Genomic DNA, 25,261 nt, shown 5'->3' on the forward strand with positions numbered 1-25,261 from the left:
AGCATCTCTGCTGCTACAGTAAGTAAGTAAATAAATAAATTAAATAAATAAGTAAATGGCTAAACTGTAAAATATTTTATGTTCGAAATAAAACGAGAGACAAAGCTGAAACGAATTAAACGTATGAAAAATAACTGCAGTCACTCGAAGCTCGAACGAAAAAACGAGGAACATAATTTTACTGAAATACAGCTCAATAAACGCGAATAAAAAAAGAAGGAGATAAAAATAAAGCTGTGAAAAAACTACTTTCAATAGTAAAAATTACAAATGGGTTTTGGAAATCGGAATATATACAATTAGCCAAGTATATAATAATAACAACAACAACAACAACAACAATAATAATAATAATAATAATAATAATAATAATAAAAGTATTATTATTATTATTATTATTATTATTATTAAGCTTTTTTCTTATTTGTTGTTTTTTCCCCCTCAGGTGAATAATCTAATCTGGCACGTGAGGTGTCTGGAGTGTTCTGTGTGCAGAACCTCTCTGCGTCAGCACAGCAGCTGCTACATCAAAAATAAGGAAATCTTCTGTAAGATGGATTATTTCAGGTAGGGTAAGTTTTTCACTTCATCTAAAACGCAGAACTGGGAAACTAACAGCTTTACTGTCTCTCATAAAGACACTGCAGCTCAGTGAGACGCTGATGGAGCATCTCTCCATCTCCTCCACTGGCTTTTGTTTTCATCTTTACTCCTCATTCTATCCTGCAGTGTGTGAGTTAAAAAGGCTGCTGGGAGGTGTGTCAGAGTGGTGTAGATGTGCTTCAGATGTTGCTTTAGTGAATCTGAGGTGCAGATTTGCTGAAACTGGAGTGCAGTGTCTGTGTTGTATGTGTAAAATTGGTGTTTGTTATTTCATATATGAAAGTAGGTGTGTTTTTGAGGCTTCTCTGAAGGCACTGCAGAAAGCACTTGCAGGATTCTTGCGGCTGTCGCTGCATAAACAGCCGGATTTTTACTGTTTATCTGGTTGCTGCAGATTGTGGCCTTGCTCGTTGACACTGCTAGGACTAAAGCTGATGTTCTGCATTGTTGTTTTTGCTCCAAAATGCAGTAAATGAGGTGTGGGGCCAAAGCTGAGCCTTCTCCTCTTGCTTATATGCTTATATGTGGAGGAATGCTGTTTGGAGTAGACTAATCACCTCACATATATACAGAATTAAGGTATAATAGCTTGCAAACGTGTACATAAATGCAGAATATGCCCCTATTTATGTACAAAGGCCCTTGTCACTGTAAAAAAAAGACTTATTTTAACTTAATAAAGTAAGAAACCTGTCTGCTTCAAAAAGTACTTCAAGTAATACCTAACCCTTTAAATGGCCAGAGCCCACCGGCAGGCCCAACATTTTATTACACACTTATATAACCTAAGAATAGCTCAAGCAGTTTGCATTGAGGTCCCTGTAGTTGCTAAATAATAAACCTTAGTGTGTAATAAACCTGGGATTTTTAGAAGTTAACAGAATATAAGACCTAGGCCAGTTACTAACCTCTTCAAGTGAACATATTTTTATTGTCGTACATCAATATCTCCACGAAGGTGTTAATATCGTAATAGTTATGGTTCATATATGTTGCTCGTTGACTTAATTAAAGTAATAAATGGCTTATAATAATGTAAAAAAAATGTATGAGAGCTTCTATAAACATTAACGCTCCGTAACAGAGACTGCACCCTAACAGTGATCTTTATAAAGCCTGAAAGTAATAAATGACTTGAAACAATGCAAATAAATGCAAAATGTGATCTAAATGGGCCTCTATAAACATCAATATCTCATGAAGGACATTGTACTCTAACAGTATTCGTTCATACAGCTCACTCTTTATCTGAACTGAAGTAATAAATAGTTTGTAGAAATGCAGCAGTCTGATAGACGTTAGTGCACCTTGGCACTGATTATATAATAATAATAATAATAATAATAATAATAATAATAATAAAAAGATTAGACTTGGATGTGTACATCAAATAACTGTGTTTGAGTTGGTTTACTTTTAGATTAGTGTGGTTTAGAAAACTGCAAATAAATGCAAAACATCACCCTGCTTATAAATATCAACATCCCATAATGGAGATTATGTCCTAATAGCAATGGTTCCTAGTAGCAATGCTTACTTTTCTTGTAATTTTATAAATTTATTAGTAATTGGCTTACAAAAATGCAAAATATGTCAGTGACTTTATTTAAGGCGGTTTATAAATATCAGAATCCCATTAAGGAAGTTATATCCTAATAATAATGGTATATATTTCACTTATTATCAGTGTTCAGATCATAAATGGCTTACAAAAAGGCAAATAAATGCAATGACCCTGTCTATGTTTGAGGGTCTTAACAGTATCAGTATCCTGTAAAGAAGAATATACCCTAATACCATTACTCATGCAGCTTGCATGTTTGTAAACTGAAGCAATAAAAGGCTTCCAAAAATGAAATGTAAATATGACCCTGTTTATCTGGAAAGGCCTTTAGCAATACAAGTGTCTCATAATGAAGACTGTATCTGAATTGTTTATGCAGCTTCAATTGTTACCTGTAAAATACATGCAAAATATGTAAAGGAATATGTATATGCCTTCTTGAATATCAGTATCCTATTTGTGCACCTTGATTGTTACCTAAAAAAATGCAAATAAGTGCAACATTTGTATGCATAAAAATAGCTTTCCATTATAGTATCAGTATCCCATAAAAGAGACTGTATCCTAATAGTAATTGCTCACATAGCTTGCTTATAATCTGATAAAGAAGATAAAGGTGATTTGTATTGTCGTTTATGCATGTTCCCCTCAGGCTCTTTGACACTGCTGTAATATGCGGGGTGCTGAGTGAAGGATGCGTGTGATCGTGTTCAGGATGCGAGGGTGTGATTGCAGGGCACTCAGCGCAGGCTCTGAATAGCAGAAGGATATTGGCCTGCCTTCCTCGTTCATTCACGGCGGCGTGAAGTGACTGGCCCCCTTTTTTTGTCGAGCTGATCCAGCGCTCGAGGAGGACGTTTGTTTTCGGCTTTAGGGGCCAATAATCTGAAGTGATGCTTCACATGATGGGGGTATCAATGCCGGGGCTCTGGGGCCGCTCTGGATGGCTCCTGCACACATCTGTGCAGATGTATTGTTGTGCGGAGAAAGGCAGAAGTGTCGGGGCGGATGGCAGCAGTCAAGGCCAGAGAGTTCTTGTCAGGGCATTTTGTTGCCGGATACGTATCACGTCTGGAGTAAAAGCTGCTCCCTTTCTTCATGTTTTGTGTCTAACCCAGGCTGCAAATATCCATCTCTTCTAAAGGAGACATGGGAAAAGGGAAAGCAGCAATTTTCTCTCAGTGTGTAAATACAAATTAGACATTATCAGGAAAGTGTTTACTGAGATAACAGTGAGACTGATAGCATTGTGTCTCCAGTGGGTTGTAGGTCATCTGATATCTACTTTAGTGCAGAAATACTCTTTAGAAAGTACATTTAGTCTTTACAGCATGCATTACACTTTGCTCTATAAATACAGTACTGTACAAAAGTCATTTATTTCATTTCCAATCAAAACGGGCATTCAGTACAAGCCATTCATTTTTCAGCATCTGCAACAAAAACAGAAAACATGTATTTAGCAGAAAATTACACCAAAGACTCGACAACTATTTATAATCACATTAACTAATTTTCAGTGTTCAGTGTGTCCACTCTTCGCTTACTTTTTCCTTTCAGTTTTTCAAAGAAATCTGCAGGGATGTTTTTCCACACCTCCAAAGTTCAGTCTTAGAAGTTGGTTTTGCATTTTCGGCTTCACATTCAGTGATGTTGCGGTCTGGGCTCTGGGGTGGTCAGTCCATTGTTCTGAGAACACCAGTAGCTTCTTTATTTGATTTGCAAATTTTCTTCCTTTTCTCAGTAAGAGCTTATTGACAGCTACACATCCTTTCAGACTCATAGCGCTGAGTTGTCTTCTCACAGTGGAAGGATGGTTGTGGATTTTGTAAGATCTGAAGCAGCTTGATGAAAGCTTTAAGTGCTGTTTATTTGATGGGGATGGTTTTCTTGGTCTACCAGGTCTTGCATGGTTGTTAGGAGGCCTGTTTTCTCTGTAGTTTTTAATCATTAACTCCAATCATAACTCCAATTTTGGAAACTTGTTTTCCTTTGACTTTTTCCTTCAAGGTGCATTGTTTTATACCTGATCTCCTCAGAGGTCTCTCCTGAAAATTTTTGCACAGTAATGCATGTTCATTCTGTTTGGGTGATTATATCATCTGTATTATTTTCACTATTTCTTCATAGACCTTGAATAATTAACAAAGATTTGTTTTACTTCTTTGCAAAAAAGTAGACAAGCAGGCATATTTTGTTTCTTAGGAAAAAAGAAAGCAGCCATGTTGACTTGTTAATATCATCATTGCCAAACAGAGCTCATAAGAAATGAGTGTACATATATATATATATATATGTACATATATATATATAGTACTTCGTGTGTATGGGGGCCTTGTATATTATAGCATCATGAGAACATTACCAGAGGCAAAACAGTGATTGACTGTATAAGATATTCATGCAGACAAGGCAAAAAGGGGTCTGTAATAGTTTCAAGTTGTCAAGGAGTCAGGAGCCTGGTAGCCCAGTAAACTTGCTGTAAGAGGCGTGTTTGTGTGTTTTGTCCAGTGGCAATGAAATCATACTGCAGCCTTTCTCTGTTCAGGTGATAAAGATCTTCTGATGAACAGATAAAGCAGCATGTATCCAAGACACTTCCAAAAAAAGACCATACTTAAAGAGGAATTTCACTTCATATTTGCCTTGATTGTCTGACTTAGTAACAGTAAAAGGCTGCATATGCCAGCATAGAAACTGCTTCATGGATTTGCCTCACCAAAGTGGACGATTCAGTGGTCTGAAAAGCTTTTCTCTCATTATGTCACTTGCAAATTTAAAATTGTGACTTTTCTGGTGAAAGAACACTTTTAGAGCACGGCTGGCTCAGAGAGCAACCCGATACGACGAGACCGTGCCGAGATTTATAATTAGCACAGTCCAAGATGGCCGTTATGAGCATAATTTTTGAAGGCAAATTCTGTTACATTGAAGTCGTATAGAGGGCTCTCTGTATGTGCGCTGGGTTCAAAAATCAAAGCTGCCACTGAGAAATATCTCCATCATCAGCCTTAATGTAGTTACTGGAGCAATGTGGGGCAAAGCTGCCAGTGTTATACCTACTATATAAACCCAAAGACATACGTTCTTAAAAAGGAGGTGCCAAAAAAGAGCCATTTTTATAAATGTGTTACGCAAGCATGAAAAGCTTTTTTAATATTTTAATCTTTTAAATCTTTTTAAATTTTTGCATTTACATGGCCCTTGTTGAGGTTCACCTCTGACTTTGTCTAAGTTCTTTTTTAAAGACTGTTTGTATTACTGTCCCTTTAAGACTAATGTACATAAACGAGGTCTGTTATGACTGGCTGCCCTGTATTGTGTCTGGATCAAAAAGCAGCCCAGGCTGAAACACTATGGGCTAAGCTGCCCTTGGCTGAATAAGGAGATATATGAAAATGCTTTTAAAATGAGTTTAAAGTGAGTTTTTGTGACATAAAAACAACTAATTTAAAATGCAGATTATTGTCCATGGACTGGGCAGTGAATGGTAGTTATCTGAACCTTTTACAGTGTTTACATACTATTTTAAACTTAATTAAAAAGAAGTGAGGAAACATGTGGATTGCTGTGATGTGGGCCTTTTAAAGAACACAACAAAACAATGTAAAGGTTCTATATTATTTTATAACATTGTATTTTTTAGGTGTGCAGTGGATACTTTTTGGATGTTCACTCTATCTTTAACTTACCTCATATAGGCATATAGAGAGCTCTCTGCATAAGCAATAGAGCCAGTGTAATACCAAACAGAATCAAACAGAGATATGCTATTAAATATAAAGAGTTCTTTGGTGCAATGCCGTAGAACCATTTTTGGTTTCCTCAAGAACCTTTCAGTGGATAGTTCTGTTTAAAGAACATTTTTTTTTTGTAAATGAATGTGTAACTGTGACAAACCTTTTTATGTTTAAAGAACCTCCACATAATGTAAAGGCTCTATATCAGTTAAGGGTTATGGTAGCTTTTATTTTGTGGGCCACTGTTGATGTTATGTCTTTAAAGAAATGGCTTGGCAAAAAAAAAATATTTACACTTTTTTCCACTTAGCCCAGATCTAGTCCATCAGTCAAGACATGTTTGGCGTCCAAATTTTGCCTCCTTAGTTTAGCAAAGGAGCTAAACTGGAGGCTAACGGTGCTAAGAAGCACCAGAAGTCAAAAGTCACCGAAATCTATTTTGTTGTTGTCTGAAGTGGCTGCCCCAGCTACACAGTGAATTTTTGTTCAGAGTAAGTCATATTGTGCCCTAAACCACATTAGCAAGTCAGCACAGCCTTAATGAAGCCCTGGGTGTGGTTAAAGGGAGGTTTTGAGGATGTATTTATGGAAAAATTTGGGTGCCTATTGACTTCTCTTGTTAGCAACATTAGCCTTATAGCTCCATTGCTAAACTAAAAAAGCAAAATTTGGACAGTAAACATGTCTTGGCTGATTGATTCCATGTGCCAAATTGTTTTCCACAAAGTGGAAAATTGTGTAAATTTGATTTTTTGCCGCATCATTCCCTTTCCTGAAAAGTTACCATTTTGGAGATACTTTTGTTGTTGTTGTTGTTTTTCCTTTTTTTGCACAGCTAAAAAAAGTTAAATTTAAAATTTTCTTAACCTTAAACCTAATTCACACAAGCTGAACCTAAGGCCTAACCCTAATCGTAAACCTAATGCTATTGAGCTTCACCAGATATTTTGTTAACCATATGAAGCCTCTGTAGAGCTACAAGGTACCACCAAAATAAAGTGTGATTATAACTTTCACCAAGCCGACTTCATGTACCACCAGAGCTTCTTCTGTGTATAAAGGGTTTCGTTTAGCATCATATCATCAAGTTTGTGCATGTGAGCCTCGGTTTACTTGAGTTGTCCATCATTAGTAGTGACCGCATGGAATGGAAATGATTTGTGACCACTACAGTGACGCATAATTCATGTTAGCATTATCTTTACTGAAACCAAGAGAGGCAGGAGAGCGAAGCAGTGTCTAAAATCATCTGCGTTTAATCTGAAACTAAAATGACATGCAAGCGGCCCCTCAGGGGGCCTGTGGCAGGATACAGTGAGCAGAGATTGTGTAAGCGGGGCAAGCTGAATATTTTCCATAATAATGTCATACATTTGTCAAAGGTCTCACTGATCTCCTGCCTTGCAAAATCACTAGTGTCAAATTAACACCTACGTTACACACTGGAGGCTGCTGTGACTCTAATCTAGGAGGCTGCTTTAGCTGTATTGAAGGTCTAGAGGATTTGAAGAAGCAGCACTAGCCTATAATCTGATTTGCTGTGGAGTACAGCTATGCGTTTTCCATCTCTGAGCAGAATCATGGTGTCTGGCAAGGAAAAAAAGGCAGGAGATGGATGTCGTGTTTGTGTCAGTCTCTCATCTGTGCCAGACTGACAGCTGCTCTAATCGAGCGTAATTGCAGGAAATCAGAGTGGGTTTACTCTCAGCTGGGGGGGTTGGATTTGGGTGGAGGGAACGGGACAGAGCAGAGGCTGTACCTACCCCATGTTGGGCCGAGTAACAACAAAACAGTCTCAGAAGCGTGAGTGGAGGGCCACACAGGAAGCCGGAGAGAGGCTGCTAATCAGAGAAGCCTAGAGAGCGGGACAGAAGGCCGGGGGAACCTGAGAGGACTGCAGGGAGTTTTCAGGACTCATGTTTTTTTCCTTATGTGTGTGTGTGTATATATATATATATATATATATATATATATATATATATATATATATATATATATATAAAGTACAGCTATACTACAAGTTTATTGGAATTGATAATTATACAGTCACATTTATTTTATTTTATTAGCTTGTTTTTGTACATATTCATCATTACATATAAATTTGTATATATAAAACTCAAGTACATTTAGACATAATATATTTAATATATTGGAAAAAAATCTAATATAAAATATAGTCTAGGAAAAGTATGTCACATTTTATATTTTATAATTTTATTATTTTCTGCCAAAATGTAAACTCAGTAAATAAACAGAAATGATGCACTAAAATTTGCAAAAAAAAATGCTATATTTAAGTGTATTCTCTGAAAAAGAAAAGTCTTAAGTTTACTTAGAAAATCAACAAAACAGGTAATTTAACCTGGGGTGTTCAAATATCTATATTAGTAGTACTATTAATATACTATAAAATAATATTGCATAAATATTATATATTTAGTTACTTTAGTACTGTGTATCAGCACATTATTATTGTTATTAATTGTAACAATTATAGATAAAGGAGTCTTTAAAAAAATAACAGCTGACATAAATAATATTTATATATGTAAATATATAAATATATAGAAAGATTTATTACAGGCAGTTTCATTATTATGAAACGTTTCACAAAAAAGAAGGACAACTGCTGTTTTTAAATAATAAAAAATAAATAATAATAATAAAATAGTTGCATGTTTGTTTTTTGACAGTGACAAAACAATTGCAGTACACTCAAAGCAGAGAACTACATAGTTTATTTTGATGAATAGTCATAAATTAAAGTGTAACGTGTAGTATACTAATAGTACCTAAAACATGTGATATGTTGATGTTGAGCACTATTTTTGTCCCAGTTTAGTCTGAAGCAAGAACAGAACTACTGCATGGATAGTAAACTTTCAGCAGCCTATATTTTCAGTGCAGTATGATATACTGTATGAGCTTAAAGCAATGGAACACTTTAAAAATGCACTAATGTATACTAAATTTTCATAAGGAATGTAATTTGAGAAATGGAGGAGGGAGAGGAGGTGAAACGCTCACTCAGAAAAACCCTCTGTTTGCTCCGCTCCGCACGCCGGAGGCTCCACTGCAATTTAGAAGCGCGCAGAGGTGAACAGGCCTAGAGTCAAATCTGATGTGGAGAGGCGTTTTAGTGGAATAGCTTATGTGTGGTTACGTCTACTTTCCATTGATGCTTATCTCTATAAGGAAGCTTCCAACCAGCACAGGAGAGCCTGGTTTCAGAACCTTTTAGCGAAAGCTTGTAATATTTAAGATGCAGTTAATGTCAAATGTGGAAGATGGAAAATGATTCTGCTCCAAAATGTTTTTCTACTTCCTTAAAACATAGTAAGCTCTGTAGCGGCCCCAAATCCCAGGTGATCTACTTTCTCTTTGAGCACATTGTTGGTGAAATCCCAGAGCAAACAGTTCCCAGATTTGTTCAAGATTAGAGAAGAGCCACAAGATTAAGCCTGCTGCCTTGTCCTGCTTTACTTTAGTCCTGTAGGTGCATTAGTCTGGAGATTTAGGCCTGGAATGCTTTGAGGATTCAGGACTTTCCCTTAGCAAGTTACAATCTGCAGGACAGAAGCAAATCCAGAACAAACACCAGGAAGTACAATCAGACGTTGCATAACCCACACTTTTTTAAGAAAATGCATTTCTGAAAGTGCGGTACGGCAAGATGCCGTGAAGAGATTTCAGCAGGGTTCCACGTCTCTTTCCAAACAATCCTCTGAAATGCATCATTACGCAGATGTTGTATTCTTTGTCTGGAATGACGCTGTCAGAATATGGTTAGTAAAGTACACAAAAGTGGCTTTGCAAACCTGCATGGTGCTTTCAGGCTCATTGTATGTAGTTGTATTGAGCAAATATGCAGTAAGCTGGATTTTAATCACTATTGCAACTCTCTTTAGGTGGCTGTGGGGTGGTGGTAAACTTTTAGATGAACTATGAAGCATTAAATTGGGATACAGATTAAGCAGTTGTTTCTTTAAATAGTCACATTTAAGTTTAATTGAACTACACTGTTTGCCAAGTACACTGTTAGTTTACTGTTAGAAGCACCAATAATAATATTATATGGACCATTCTACCAAACTGTGGTCCCTGCGGTCAAAAAAAAAAAAATGAAAAGTATTTAGACTTGTAAATTTACAAAGATTATGTTATGATCAGTTTCAACCCAAGACACTGAGATAGTAATAAGCTAATTATATATGAAATTATAATTTATACAGTACTTACTCTTGAAATGTCTGTGCCAAACTTAAACCCCTGAATTTAAACCAAAATTGTATTTTTAATATATGCAATATATATATATATATATATATATATATTTATTTTTTTTTTTTGAAAAGATCTTTTTGATTTCTTTTAAAGCTAAGTTAAAAATTTTAGACTTTTCATGGGTTTAATTTTAAATAATTTAAACTTTTTTCAAACAATGCTGTCCACGTTTTCATGTCACTACCGAAACACAGAGTTTTAGTATGTAGGTAGAGCCTTATTTCAGCCATGCCCCTGCATTTTAGAGCAGGAAGTAAGACTGCATCCCTGTCCCTCATGGCCACATGGTGAACAGTTAGATCCCATTGTTTTGAAATGAATGTGTCCAAAGTGTGGAAAATCAGTTAAAAACTGTCACCCCTGAAACACAAATTTTCTGCAATTAAGCAAACTTTTTTGTGTTTTAATGAAGATTATGATGATTTTATGTGTGTACAACTGTTCAAACCAGTGTTTAATAGTCATGCACTGCCTGATGTTTTTGGGTTCTGCTCAAAATTAGCTAAAGTTTTCACTACTGAAACAGTCACTACTGAAACATTTGGTGAAGTTATGACTTTTGAAAGTTATTTTAACAAAATACACATAATTAAGCTACAGGGTCACTTTAAACACAATGAGTTAAAAGTCTGAGTTTTCAACTCTGACTTTCAACCAATTTGGTAAGATAATTTATCTAATATAATTAAATAGGTCTTGTAGGTCTCGAATTGCAGATGCCATTGCTACATCTTAAATTTGTAAAGTGGGTAACCCGTTTAGGTCATAAGAGATCTAGAGTTATGCTTAACCCTTCTGGAAAACTTGTAAACATTCGTCAATAGTATAGTAGTAACTGCTAACTGCTAATTAGCTAAAATAATCTGCATAATATACATTTCAGCATTTAAAAATGTCGAAATTGAAAATGTAGCATACTTTAAGCAAATGTACTTAACATGTAAACATGAATGTTGGGCTCTTTGGTGAGGTGGTCACTATTTTAATTACATTTGTGTTTTTTGAGGATACATTAGCTGATGAGCACATTGTGGGATGTCATGAGGATCACACAGAGATACATTCAATATTGGGACACCCCAAAATTGAATGAATCTCCAGCTAGCTTTTTACAGAGGGCAACAACTGACCTATACATGCTCCACCCACAAATACAGTCTTCTGCACTGCAAAAATATGATATCTTAGCATTATGGCAACTAGCATTTTAAGCATAGTATAAGCAACTTGGTAGCATTTTAGACTAGAAACTCCTTGTTACGTAGCAAACTTGAACAAAGATTGCTTCAGTTATTTGTTACTTTGAACAAAATCCTTGCTAATGTTTCCTAAAGCTCGTCCACCTTCACAACAGGTGCCACAGAAGGCGGCATTTCTAGGTGGAGCATGAAATCAACTGGAATCAAACTGAGACCCTTATGTATTCCTGAATAGGTTAAGAAAAATCACCTCCTGCCTGGGAAATATAAGTCTCCAGCATTTTTCAGAGCTAACTGTGAGGCTCTCTAGCCTAGCATGATGTCATTTTCAGTGGACAGGCCCCCCTGCCCAGCCCCCTCCCCGGGGGCCCCTCTGCCTGGGATCCAGCAAGCAAGGCTAGTGTCATCATTCTTGGGACGGGGAAGGGAAAGGGGGGAACCGAAGCCAAATCAGTCAGTTTGATATCCCACATTTCTCTGCGGTCGGAGGAGGTGGTGTACGACACTTTGTTTACACAAGCGCTCCGTGTGCCAGAGGTGTGGTGGTGGTGGTGGAGGGGGGGTGCCGGGGGGCTTTCTTGGCCATCTGCAGAGCATTAGTCTCAGCCACTGCGCCAAAAGCCGCACTGACCCGCTCTCTCTGCCAGAACCCTAAAAACCCTCACTTGGTCACCATGTGATGTTTCGGCGCAGTTCAGTCCAGTCCCGTCAAAATAACACCTGCCTCAGCTGACCACATCGCAGCAGCTTCTGTACGTCTAAAACAGACTGTGTTTGATGGCTGAAGATCAATACTGTGTCACTGTTGTATCGAAACGTAACTCATACAGTCGTGTGCAAAAGTTTGTGCACCCCGATCAAATTACTGTTGTGAAAATAGGTTAACACATTTCTACAGAAAACACATTTCTGCACGTTTTAATACTGTTTATTTGCTGATTTTAACATATTTGAGAAAAGTTATGGCACATTTTTATTACATGTTTAATTTCTTTCTAATATGTTGAACTCCATATTTAAGTTTGTTTCCTGTAGATTACATGAATAACTTATTTTAACTTGGAAAATCAACAAAATAGGGGTGTTAAAACGTTTGTGCACAACTGTAACAACTTTTTTATGCCATTTGAAAATGTCAGCTGCCCTTCACGGTGTGGAAACATTTCATGACTAATAGAAACGGTCCAAAATTACTTGGAATAGAATCTTAACATTAACTTACAGTTGAGGTCATTGCCTTCTTCTCCTGTATAGCTACCATTTCGCTGATACAGTACTATGTTATGACAGCACTGATTTGTACAGCTTTGTGTTAAAGGAGTTTTATTATCAGAATAATTCAATTGTTGAGATGTAAGCAAAGTCAACATTCAGAATTTACTTACAGACTCAGATTTCTTTACAGTGGTGGTGATAGGAACCAGGGGTCGACAACACAAATGTAGACATTTTATTTACTATCCAAAACCACAAGTAAACCAACACAATTATTCTGAGTTTTTATCTGCAATGTAGTCTCTTTGGAGACTAATTTGCTTTATAAAGTATATACCTCTCTGCCTTAGAGATGAATTTTAAAAATACATTTTAGTGCAAAACCTTAACTTGAAACCTTCATGAAACAACTTCTCAGGCATTATGCAAAATATTTCATATGTAATAACTTTCTGTGAGGGCGCATTTAAAAGCATTAAACTCCTAAAATGTCTGGTTCCTATCACCACAACTGTGAACAATTCTGTCGGTAAGTTTCTTTATAACACAGCATTTCATACCAAAACACTCTGAATGACTTTGTTTACATCTTAACCACTTAATTATGCAGACCTTTTGAAAAATAGGCAAAATTCCGCTTTAAGACTGTCACACACTGAATAAAGTGCAGTGGATGGATCTGGAAAAATGGAGGCCTAATTTCAATACTGTGAAAAAACACATCAAATGTATTCCAGCTGGCACAGATTGGACCTCACTATGTTTGCTGGCAGAAATAACATATTAACAAAACCTGCTGGTCCCACTTGGTTCATTTCTCTGGTGTCCTGTCACAACCACTGTCATCGCCCTGCACTTAGTCATGAATGCAGGCCGGCCATGCTGGAGCATAATGTTGAAAAGCAAGTCTTCGTATAACAATTATGAAACCAATTTGAAATCCACTCAAAGCTGGTAAACGGAGAATATTAAAACATCATTTAAAGACATCATCAGGTCTGTGTAGAACGTATGAGGGCTGTGCTAACTGAACATTTGCTACAGGTTATGCATTCTGAGCGCTGCCACTGGATCTGCATGTGCTTTCTGCAGCGCTGCGGCTGCTAAATTGCTAGTGGGATGTTTATGCAGAGCTGCAGTCTGTCTGTAACGTTTAGCGCCTGTCACTCTGGAGTCCTTCTGGAGTCGTTCTAAAGACGCTACAGCTTTTTTTTTTCTTCAGAATTCAGATAAGATCCTTTTAATGATGAAAAGTTTGAGAAAGTGCTTTGTAAGCTGAGAATCTCATTACTCTGTATGTGCATAGAGTAATGAGTATACTTTCATTAAGGATTGAATCTTGTAATCTGAGCAACAATATTGCAATACTAATGCAACATATGCAATGCTTTCATTTTCATTTTTTCTGTGTTTTAGCCAAATGTATAGCTGTTTGTGCCCAAACCTTTTGTTGCCAGGGGGTCGGGGTGGGTTTTATAGAGTACACTTATATATATGAGTGAATACTGCACAATTTTCTAATCTGAATCCTCAGTGTTTTGATACACTAACAACAATATTAATAATGTTAACATTAACAGAAATATGACTAATATTGTCAAATTTACATTATAGCAATAACAACACAAACTTTTCTGTTTTAAGCATGTTTTTAGTAAAATGTGTAGAATACTAGTAGTTTCATAGAGAACTGAGGACTCACAATTACTGTACAATTACTCAGTCTGAGTACTTAGTACTGAGAACACTAACAGCCACAGTTTGTAGGTGTTCTGGGTATATTTTATAGTCTTTTAATTTGAGTACTCAGAAATCAGGTACACTAGCAGTTTTAGTGTGTTTTTGATGCAGGTTGACCGTAGGCTGCTACCCTGGTCAGGGTACTGATGCGGCAGGCCTTGTCTCTCTCACAGTAGGTTTGGTACTAAGTGTGCGCGCTGTGGCCGGCAGATCTACGCCAGTGACTGGGTGCGGCGCGCCCGTGGAAACGCCTACCACCTGGCCTGCTTCGCCTGCTTCTCCTGTAAACGTCAGCTCTCCACCGGAGAGGAGTTCGGCCTGGTGGAGGAGAAGGTGCTCTGCAGGATCCACTACGACACCATGGTGGAAAACCTCAAACGGGCAGCTGAGAGTGGTGAGTGAGTGTTTGTGCGTGTGTGTGTGTGTGTGTGTGTGTGTGGGGGAGAGAGAGAGAGAGAGAGAGAGAGAGAGAGTGTTAGTAGAATGAGCATAAAACCATTTCTTTTTCGGTAATAGGGTTATGTTATGATTAGTATTGGGTTTATGCATATGGGACATGTTATTTTTATACATAGGTACTCATATATTACATAAGTATTCATATAGTTATAGGTGATATTACATATGGGTACTTACATATATAATACATATAGGCCATTTTATTATGACGTAGATATTTGCTTAATAATAATAACAATGATAATAATAATAATAATTATTATTATTATTATCATTGTATAAAACTTGTATGTAATGGCCGTTTTGACTGGAAATTATATGCAATAATTATATATCCAATGAGACCATTATTACATATCTTAGTGTTTTGCACAGAACTGTAGGTATATATATATATATATATATATATATGTGTGTAAATATGGTGCATATTATTTATTTACATGCAAGTACCTGCATATTTAATACATTTTAATTTCATTAAAGACTAAAGCATAGACTTTCAAATATATGTATAGTTGTATGCAAAAAAAGTGAAAATAAATATACATTTATCCTCTACAGAGAACACATTTCTGCACATTTGAATGCACAATCAATTTAACATATTGGGCAAAAATAAAACATAAAATGTGTCCTGTGCAAAAGTTAAGTATTAAAAGCACATTTCAAATTTTGTGTTTTATTTTTTCCAATATGTTAAACTTCTGCACTAGCATTTGCAGAAAAAAGCCATATTAAGTGTGTTTGCTGTAGAGGGTGTGTTAACTTATTCTCACTTAGAAATTCAACAAAATATGTCATTTGACGATGGGTGTGCAAACTTTAGGGTACGACTGTATGTGTATTTTGATGTCTGTATCTACTGATGTGGTGTATCACTGTAAAAATCAGAAAGCATTCCCACATTTACATGGACAAGAAGATTTTAAAAAAAGCATCAGTATTAGGATATTAGCCTGTAAGTACTCTGCATTCATGTGAAATGACAGAAGAGGGAGTGCATGTGGTAGAAACAGTGAGTGTGTGTGTGTGTGTGTGTGTGTGGGAGAGAGAGTATAAGTGTGTGTGGATGTGGCAGATGCGTGTATATGTGGGTGATGGATCTGTAATCATCTCGGCTCAGGCCTCGTATTAATACTCTGAAAAAATGGTCCATTGGATTTACATGATTCAAACATGCCACTCAGATCCACATGAAAAACATGCTAAATCGAAACAATTGCTGTCTTTTGCTTTGGCAAGAATTGTGTTATTGTAACTCGGTTGCACATTTTATTCATGTGCAAGTGAATGACATTTGAATCATGTAAATTCAAAGCACTGTTTTTTAAGTGTGGCATGTAGGCCAGCACTTTGATAGGCATGCATTCAAAACCATTTCTGTATCTAAAGGGGCTCCCTCTCTGAGGAAATTTAAATATTTACACTCTGTGGAGGTGCAGCACTATATATTAGGCATTATGCACTGTTCCTACATGTCCCTACACTACATATCATCATATGCAAAGCCCTGTATGTCCCTATGTATTGCTCTAAATGTAAGATAATGAGAAATTTGACTGGTTATTCCTTTTTCCTCTCAGGAAGTGGTCTGACGCTGGAAGGGGCAGTGCCATCAGAGCAGGACAGTCAGCCCAAACCGGCCAAACGGGCTCGGACCTCCTTCACTGCCGAACAGCTGCAGGTTAGAATGCAATACACCCCAAAAATGCACTCATAGCACCAAATTAAAGGTTTCACAATCTGAGGGATGTGAAATTACAGTAAGATTGATTCTCGTGCAAGCAGGTAACTTCGGAATCACAAATGGAATTGTTTTTAAAAGGTATTCTTCAGAACGTCTGCAGTGAGATGTAAACAAAGTTATTCAGAGTGCTTTGATGTGTAGTGGTTAATTGTAGAGAAACTTACCAATTCAGATTCAGATAGGAACCAGGGGTCACAATGTGCACAACACAAATTTTATGTACTATACAAAACGACTAGTGAACTACACGTGTTTTATTTGTAATGTAGATGATGGTAAAATAGTCATAAATTTGAAAAAAATTGGTTTTCTTTGGGGACTATTTTGCCTTACAACACTTTGCATAATGAAGTAGAATAAGGTCTTAAACATTAGGCAGCAAATTTATATTTATTTCATGTCGATCCTTTCTGTGTGGGAGCTTTTAGAGGCATTAAGACGTCTGGTTCCTATCACCACCACTGTGAACAATTCTCTAGAACACAAAAATTACATCAAACCACTCTGAATGCCATTATCTATATCTTACCCATTTAAAAAATGGAAAAGCAGTGAAATTCCTCTTCAAATTAACTTTCTGCTGCTGGGTTGACAGGCACATCACCGTGGCAGCTTTTTCCCATGTGCCACTTTACTTAATTCACTACAGTTATTAAGTTATTGCATTCAACAGCACTAACATCACATGTGGTTTCATTTGTTCCACAATAAACAGACACCTACTGACTTTTTGCATCTTTAAGCACTTGATTTGTATATGTTACATGTAATATGGTTATAAATCCTGTGTGGTCTACGTTTTTTGCATTCTAAATGCTATTTGCTTTATGTACCAACACTCAAATTTAAATTCTGATGCAACGTTGTCCTGATTCTGCTTCTGAAAAACGCTCATCAGTGTAACTGTTCTCTATGCCATGTGCAGGTAATGCAGGCTCAGTTTGCGCAGGACAATAACCCTGATGCACAGACGCTGCAAAAGCTGGCGGACATGACGGGACTGAGCAGACGAGTCATACAGGTGAACGCATTACAGCGCCGCTCACTATGCAGTCGCATGCAAAAGGTTTAACTACATGTTTGTAAAAATAAATTAACGCATCCTCTATAGAGAACACACTTTTTAATGCACAGTTACTGCTTATTTGCTGATTTTAACATAGTGGGGAAAAAAGTAAATTATACAAAAGTTATGGCACATTTTGTATTTTATGTTTTGTTTCTAATGTTAATCACTGTAAATAAACAGAAATTGTGCAGAGTAAAGAAAAAAAGTCATATTTACATGTGGCTTCTGTAGAAAATGTGTTAACTCGTTTTCACTTAGAAAATCAACAAGGCATGCCCAGGGGTGTACAAACTTTTGCATACGTCTCTCTCTCACTATCTTCCTCTCTTTCACTTGCGTTCTCTCTCATTTACTCTCTTTCTCCCTTTCTACTTTGGTATCTCTCTATATGCGCCCCATCACCGCCCCTACCAATTTTGCACACCTTCAATATTCCATTTTTTGGAAATTTGCTTGGCGTTTCCTCCAACAACTGTCATTTTCAGCACAAGCTAAAATTATGCAAATAAGTATACCATCATTATTGAAATAAATGTAAGGCTTTTTCATTGCACCTGCGCCATGACATGATAAAAAATTAAACGACAGATCAAAAAGAAATTTTACATCAACCTTCTTTCTTTTTATTTTGTGAGCTTAGTTCAGTCAAAAGTTCTCCTAGCTTACATCTGCATATAAGTTAAGTCTGCCAAATGCAGCATAAGTTCAGCTTACTCAGAAAAAAACAAGAGTTAACGCAGTTGCCCTGTTATAAGCTGAAATTCAATTTTTCGCTTAAACATTTTGTTGGATTTTTACTCAGTTCATTCCCTCAATTTAGTCATTGCCAGTTCCCACCCACAGGCTATGACTCGGGGCTGAGGTGTCACCAGGATTCAAACTTATGATCCCTTGCCTCTGGATGGTTAGGCAGTTAGACAATTGCACCACTCTGAAGCCATAAAACTACAACAAGAAACTGTGAAAATGTTTACTAACACAATTTTAACACTTTGCTGCAGTGAATTTATTGATTTGTGCAAGTAACTTTTCTTTGCATAAGTACAGACAGTGCTCTCTGTCTGAGCATAAGGAACTATTTAAGCACAGGTCCCAGTTAATTCACCTTTACACTCTTTATTGGACACTTTGTGGTAGAGCTTCATTTGTCCAAACCCAACAGGACCTGACTGACAATGTTCAAGTTTGGATATTCAAATATGTGTCAGGCTCAGCTCAGGTTTAAATTTCATGTTCCCGTCTCTCATTTTTTAACAGATCTTACTCAGATTCATCAGCCTGCTTTAGATTTACTCTTTGCTTTATTCTTTCTCTGTATGTTCACTACCTTAAAACGTTTTTTTAATCTGGCACACTGGAGTCACTCATTTAAGTGGTCCACAAGGCTCAAGCAATGCTTGATAAATTTGTTAAACTTAATTTTGAACAGCTGATTATTTAATCATATTGTATCATATAATGGGTTTGTTCGGCCATGGATGTGCAAAGCCTCCTGGGAAAACACCAGACTCCCACTGACTCCCCAGGACATTATTACTGCAACATGCTGGGTGTGTTAAATCGGCCTGGAAAGGGTGGGCTGTATGTGTGTGTCTACCCTCCCCCTTCATTACCATCGGCCTCTTTCGTGTTAGGGTTAGTGCTGGGCGGCGATGCTCCACTGCTGCCGGTTCAGTAAAAGAGCCTTTCCTGAAAGCGCTATGTTTCCCGCATCTCCTTCTTCGCCAGACGTCACAATATTGTTTATGGCTATTATTATTATTACAGTGACGCTATCCCGTCAGGTTTTATAGAACATTTTGGGTGATGGGTCAGTTTTGGGCAGAATTTTATTCAGCTCGATCAGTCAAAATTTGATAATGTGGTCCAGGTCAGGTTCAGACAACATTTTGTCAGACTCAGGTCAGGTTCAGACTCAAAATGTGATGATGTGGTTCGGTTTGGGTCGGGTTCAGGCAGATAATTCTCAGACTGTATTTGGGTTCAGACCAAAATTTCAAGCCCAATTAAAGTTCTACTTTGAGGATATTAAGTGGCGCAACTGTCTAACCTTCGGCTCATCAAGAGGTCATAAATCCCAGAGAAGCCACAGCCCTCCATCATCAGACGTCTGAGCTGAGGAAATCCTCAACCCCCCCGCCACCCGCCAACAGGTTGTAGCTTGTGGGTGGGAATTATGACTAAACTGAGGGAATAACTGAGTAAAAATCCTCCAAAAATGTAAGTGATTTCAGCTTATAAGGAGGCAACCTCATGTATCTTTTTTTACTTAACTGAGACTACAATACACACTTAAAAATAATGGTTCTTCAAGAGTTCTTTAGTAAAGAAAATGGTTCTATATAGAACCATGAACACTCAAAGAACCCTTTGCATGATTAAAGTGTTTTTGCATTGTGAAAGGGTTCTTCAGATTGATGGAGAATGTGTGGTATATGTTTCTATATAGAACCTTCTTGACAAGGGTTCTATGTAGCACCATAATAGGTTCTTCTATTGTTATGATATCAAGCTTAAAACAATGGAAGAACCCTTTAATCATGCAAAGGGTTCTTTGAGTGTCCATGGTTCTATATAGAACCATTTTCTACTGAAGAACCCCTGAAGAACTGTCATTTTAAGTGCGTACAACTTATTATTTTTTTTTAAAAGAGAACTTTTGACTATAATTGGAGCAATAACCATTGACATCTGTAATTTTAATCCTGTATGAATCTACAGTGTACACAGTTTTTACAAATCTGCTAAGTAATAATCCCAGATAACCTATAATTCATCAAACTCAGAGCTCCTTTAGTAATAGCAGTTCTGTTCAAATCAACTCCAATAATAAATTATGGGAAAAGACACAGTACCTCTGTTTTTTGGAGAAAAGACTAACCATAAAAACGAGTCTGACTTAAGGCAGTTCCTTTATCCTCAGTTTCCAAACAGGACTGCTGTAATTGTTCATTTTGTTTTGTTGTTGTTGTTTTTTGTTTGGATCTGTTTAATTCTAATGTTAATGCTGACGTGAATGTAAGGCCTATGATATTTAGATCCGGGCTATCTAAGGGTAATTTATCCCATACGAATCGCCCAGTCGAATCTCTTACAAATTATATTACTGGACCCCAAACGAATCCAACTTGAATAGGGCATAAATTAAGAACATTAAAACAAACAAACAAACAAAAAGCTACACAGAGTTGAGTTTTTAGAGTTGACCTGACTCTTCACTTTTAACAGTGTAACCTAACAGCTGTTCATGCGGCTTTATTTGCAGGTTTGGTTTCAGAACTGCCGAGCGAGACACAAAAAGCACACTCCCCAGCACAACGGGCCTCCACAGGGTCACCCGCAGGCACGTATGCCCCCCTCACTGCCTGACGAGCTGCATTACTCGCCCTTCGGTAGCCCGGAGAGAGCACGCATGGTGGCCCTGCACGGCTACATCGACAGTGAGTGCGACCCTCACCACTTCTCATATATGGGTGTGAAACCACTTTTTTAATTAAGCATATTAAAGGCATTGTTTGTTTTCTTTTATTATAAATTCTGCCAAGACATATTTGATGTCCAAAGCTGGCTTCTTTAGTTTTACACTGAAACTACAAGATAGGTAGTGAAAGCTAACAGGTACCAGTTAATATTTTCAAATAGCATTGCGCTACCTGCAGGCCTAAATTATCATATAATTGCCTCAAACTGTGTGGAGTTGTTAGGTAATGTCAAACAGACTTGCTTATGTGGTTTCTGATACAGTGTAATATTCTGTTATCTAAAAAAATGGCTTCGTTTTATGGATAACAATAAGTATGCAGTGTCAGAAACCACATAAGCAAGTCTATTTGAGATGAAATATAAGCTTCCATTACTTGTTTGCTATATTCATATATATATATATATATATATATATATATATATAACTTCAACACCAAACATGTCTTGGCTGATCGACTACATGGTAAAATTTTGCTAATTTGATTTTTTATGTGTCATGCAATGTGTATGAACGTGCTGGAAGTACATGTTTGTACTAATCTGCCCATTTTCTTGTGTCCTTAGGTCATCCGTTTTCAGTGCTGACCACACAGAGTCTCCCCCATCAGGCCATGTCCCTGCCCCAGCTGCCCCTCAGCCGCTAACACCCCAACCACCGAGACCCCCAATCCCTCGATCCTGACCTCCACACTTCCTGCCCGCTTCTACTCCTCCGCGGCCCCCCTGGGGGTCATGAAGCTCTCGGCTGAAGGACAGGGTCACGGTCCCTCGTGCTCTTGACCTCTGACATCCCAAGGAGAGGGAACGCTTCCTCTGGCCTTTTTGTCGGGACAGGATTTCCCTCACCTGCGGGCAGTGGAGCTGCACACCTGTGAGCGGTTACAGGAGGCCTGAGTGGTCACCTGTCAAACTGACTGGACATTGTGTTGAGACTAGGAGACTAGGATTTGGACCTTCGATGTGACCCGGTCCCTAATCACACACTGAACGACATTATGAGAAATGGCTTAGCTCAACTGCTCTCATTGCGACTGACTCTCTCTCTCTCTCAAACACGTTTTGGGGAACGTTTGTTGCTGTGGGACTGCAGTATGGCCTGCATCACTGCTCAAATGACATATTTATAATGTTGGGAAAGCTGTGGAAGAGGAAAATGAGGCCTAGGACCAGTTGGTAAGAAAAGTTTTTATCTTGCTGCACTGCAAATAAGGAATGCATCGAACTGACTTGACTGAAATGTTTACATCATTTCCATATGAATAAAATGAAACACAGTTAATGCCAGAAGTAAATAAACTACACTCTCAAAAATAAAGGTTCCTAAGTGGTTCTTGGCTTGGACGTACGGTTCTATGAATGCCTATAAACATTCGTAAGACATTACAAACAAGACTATAAACAATAAAAACGCATTACACTTTAAAACTATGTTTATTACACATGGCTAAGCATGTGTTTATGATAGGCTGGTTTGGTAATACCCTGTGCACGTTTGCTTGGCACTGTCAGTATAACACTACTCATAAAGAATTATGTTTACAATTCATAACAACAATAAACATGGGTATAAAATGTCATGCATTTTTGTTAATATTTATAGCCATTTTTCTAATGTGTCTTATGGGTCAATTATAATGTGTCATTAATAGTTTATTAAAGACACAGCATTCTTAGAAAGTCTTTTAAAAATGATATAGAAAAGTAACATTATGAAGAGGTTCTTTAAGCTTTAAAAAGGTTCTCCACGCTTGCACACTAAAAGGTTCTTTAGGGAACTGAAAGCAGTTATTTTAGGCACCTTTACTATTGACAGTGTAAAAGACAAAACTGCGCTTATTTTATTATTTTTTATTCATGTGGAAATGATGTGCAGATTTAAATCAAGTAAATTGAATGCTCTCCATTTTCTCCTTCAGCGCGTATTTAACAAGCACCGTGCTGGGTCTGTGTATTTTACTCAAGCGTTTATATGGATCTAAAGCACAGATCTTAGTGTGCTGTGAATGGAGTGTCCATCTCTCTCTTCATCTGCCCATCTGTCTGTCTGTGGGTAAAGCATGCAGTCCAGCTGTAGGGTTTATCAGTAAAGGCCCAGTCTCATCACCCACTAGCATCTGCACTCTCTCAGGCGTATTAAAAAAAAAAAAACGCCTGATCACTATATAATGTCCAGCCCAGAGATGGAGTTTCGGCTGAATAGCCAGACAAAATTAAAATGTGGCATTTTTAAACCCCTTAAACTCGTGTCATAGTAGTTACAGAATAATATGTTATGTGGTTGTGGTCATGGTTCGATTTAAGAAGGGGATGGAAGAGGATGCAATCCCCTATTAAAAAAAAGACTAAAATCGCCCCCCTGCCATCCTCGCTTCCATCCATTTTGGATTAATATAGCGCTGTTGTCGGAAGAAAACCTTGTATCTCCATTTTTGACATTTTTCAGTTTTTACAAAATTTGAAAATACCTGTTACCTTTTGCATTGTATGTAAATTACATGATAAATGGACTAAAAGAAGTGACCCAAATTGGCTTGAAAAGATGTCTGGTTCCATTGACTTACATTAAAAGTATGTTTTTTCCTTCTCCTGTAAAGTTTTACCTGACAACAGCATATAGTTATCTGAATTGCTATCATAGTAATTTTTTTTTCATTTTGATAGAAAGGCTGACTTTCTAATCCCAATAAAATAATGAAGAAGTAGGTAGAGTTGCCATTCATAACCTCCCTGTATCTTGAATCATTGCTGGATTATTGCTTAAGTTTATGGAGGTTCAGATCATTTAACACTACAGCTATTATTATATCTGTAATAAAGTTAATTGTGCCAAATACACAATTAACAAAACAGAAAAGTTTTTTTCTACAATTCTACAATGTTGTTTATTGTTTTAATCAGCAAACTGTATCATTTTTCATAGTCATCCAAAAAACAGTAAAAAAGAGTGAGTAAATGAGGAAAAGTGAATGAGGGAGAAGAATAGAAAGAGAGAGAGAGAGAGCGAAAGAGAGCATCAAAAAGAGGAAAAGAGAGCATACAGGAAAACATAGATGACTACATGTAAAGAAGAAGAAATGTACATGTATTTTTATTTAAGCAGTGTCCTGACGTTATGTGGGATCAGAATGTGCGTGCGTGTTTCTCTGTTTTCTGTTTTATGCTGATTTCTGTGCGTCCTGTAGCCTGTGCCTCAGCCCCGCAGAGAGAGAGGGAGGCTTTACGGAACTGATGAGGGAGCAGCATTTGTCCCAACAAATGCTGAAAGTGTGGGTTACGACATAGACTCCTGTGTTCTGAGTGGGGGGAAGGGGACAAGGCCTCTACGTTCTTGTATTTATTGAAACAGATATTAGCCTGTAAAGCACTTTTCCCCATGTCGCATTGTTTGTTTTGTAAAGAAAATGAAATAAATAAATAAATAAACAAAACAAAGCAAAAGATTGTTTCTTTGGGTGTATCATGAATGGTTTTTGTGGGAAAAATGCAATAAACACACCTCCGTCTTGATACGATGGGTATTTTTTTTCGGTAACTAGAGAAAGACAAATTTCCTTCAGAGAGGAACCGAAGACCCACAGCTCATCAGCTAACCTGAACTAAATGGAAACCTTCTGCGGCAAGAGTTCAGAGACACACTTAAGCAGCATTTGGTACTGAGCAAAAGTCAGAGACCACCCTTCGTTTTCTTAATTTCCAGTCAAAACGACCATTAGGTAGAAGTTATACATTTTTCAATGAAATTTTAGAGAGAATAGATATAAGATATTCCATGTGCATAAATGATAAAATATAATAAAATAAGTGAGTTTCCAAGACTAGAGTCAAAAAAATGATTAAAATCTACAGAGAAAATGGGACTCTTAACAACCATGCAAGACCTGGTAAACCACCAACACTGTCCTCATCAGATAAACAGCACTTAAAGCTTTCATCTTTGAGAACGAGGAGAAAATCAAGCTGCTTCAGATCTGAAAAAAATCCACAGGTGTTTCTGTCCATCCTTCCACTGTGAGAAGACAACTCAGTACTATGGGTCTGAAAGTATGTGCAGCTGTTAAGAAGCCTCACTGAGAAAAGAAAACAGATAAAAAAAATTTAACAAAGAAGCTGCTGGTGTTCTCAGAAAAATAGACTGACCACCCCAGACTCCAG

At 37.4% G+C, this 25,261-nt stretch overlaps 1 protein-coding gene across 1 annotated transcript; it reads left to right on the forward strand.

Annotated features, from left to right (window-relative positions):
- The first annotated feature begins 465 nt into the window (after window positions 1–465).
- Window positions 466–23,571, forward strand: lhx6 (LIM homeobox 6). Its single transcript, XM_036595506.1, has 6 exons — window positions 466–567; window positions 14,525–14,742; window positions 16,394–16,494; window positions 17,483–17,578; window positions 20,892–21,066; window positions 21,674–23,571. The coding sequence occupies exons 1-6, from the start codon at window positions 554–556 to the stop codon at window positions 21,751–21,753; spliced, it is 684 nt and encodes a 227-aa protein (XP_036451399.1). The 5' UTR covers window positions 466–553; the 3' UTR covers window positions 21,754–23,571.
- Window positions 23,572–25,261: the final 1,690 nt, after the last annotated feature.

Source organism: Colossoma macropomum, unplaced genomic scaffold (genome assembly GCF_904425465.1).
Source record: "Colossoma macropomum unplaced genomic scaffold, Colossoma_macropomum, whole genome shotgun sequence".
Taxonomy (NCBI): domain Eukaryota; kingdom Metazoa; phylum Chordata; class Actinopteri; order Characiformes; family Serrasalmidae; genus Colossoma; species Colossoma macropomum.